Source organism: Priapulus caudatus, unplaced genomic scaffold, assembly GCF_000485595.1.
Source record: "Priapulus caudatus unplaced genomic scaffold, Priapulus_caudatus-5.0.1 Scaffold503, whole genome shotgun sequence".
NCBI lineage: Eukaryota > Metazoa > Priapulida > Priapulimorpha > Priapulimorphida > Priapulidae > Priapulus > Priapulus caudatus.
The window spans coordinates 21,377-22,475 of NW_014577564.1; the positions used below are offsets into that span (position 1 = coordinate 21,377).

At 55.4% G+C, this 1,099-nt stretch overlaps 1 protein-coding gene across 1 annotated transcript in view; it reads left to right on the plus strand.

Annotated features, from left to right (window-relative positions):
* LOC106811087 (inhibitor of apoptosis protein-like) overlaps positions 1-1,099 on the plus strand; it is a 9,619-nt gene that overhangs the window by 2,736 nt on the left and 5,784 nt on the right. Inside the window, exon 2 of the mRNA XM_014814616.1 lies at positions 726-955. Coding sequence (XP_014670102.1) covers positions 726-955 — 230 coding nt within the window. The remainder of the gene's footprint in view (positions 1-725; positions 956-1,099) is intronic.

Sequence of the window (1,099 nt, forward strand, 5' to 3'; positions counted from 1 at the left end):
TGAGTGTATTGTCTCGGGATTGTTCAATCTGTGTGTGCTGCCATTGCCGCTAGCAGGCTGGAGAATTGCTGTTGCATGTATGGTTATTTATTTATTTCACCAGCAATAGTAGAAGTTGAGCGCGCACACTCACACAGCTGACTCACACATGGTGGGTTGGGGCATGTGCATGTGTCAGCCGAAGCCAAGCATAGTCTGTCCCGCGTTCTCATCTGGCAGTTTTTAGGCATATACTAGAAGTGTGTGAGTCACCTCTCGCATAGCGGCATCTGCTGTCTATGATGAACAGGGACACGCCTGCATCATTCACTACTCATGGCTTCATTTTTTCAAAGTGCAAGCTCCAGTTTGGCAGATCTGTGATCATGAGTTAGTAGTTAGAGTGCAATCAGCCACACGGGTTTGTGTGTGTGTGTGGGTGTGCGTGCATGCAGTGCTGCGTTTTTAGTCTTGGCGTAGCTACTTGGCTAAACCTCGAAAACCTGATGCAAACACGACTTTCCGCCACAGGCACCGCACATCTACAATTGTGAATTTGTAATTGTCTTACATTCGATTACGCGTGAGTGTGGTGGACGCGCATGCGCGTGTGCACGCTACGTGGGTTAGGCACCCAGCGTTAGGATTTTCTAGAGGTCACTCTTACGAGTAGCAAACCCCTGCTACGCGCGCGGTTACTCCGCCATGTCTGCGAATCGTGACGCGAGCGTCGTTGTCATGCACAGGCCGCAGCGGGCGCCCTCTAGCGGTGTGCCCGTGGCGTACAGCGTCGAGGTGGTGCCGAGCGCGACGGAGCCCGGCTGGGAGGAGGTGAACGTCGTCGGCGTGACGGCGCGGCCGACGCACGTGGCCTACGCCACGCTCGCGTCGCGCTTGCAGAGCTACGAGACGTGGCCACACGAGACGCGTGAGCAGCAGCCGCAGCAGCTCGCCGAGGCTGGCTTCTTCTATGCAGGTACGCGGTGTGTGCGTTCGTGCGCGCTTGTGTTCATGTGCGTGTATGTGTGAGGTGCGTGCATGGGTGTGTGCGTGCGTGTGTGTGTGTGTCATGTGTATGTGTGTGTGTGCCATGTGTATGTGTGTGTGTGTGCGTGCGTGC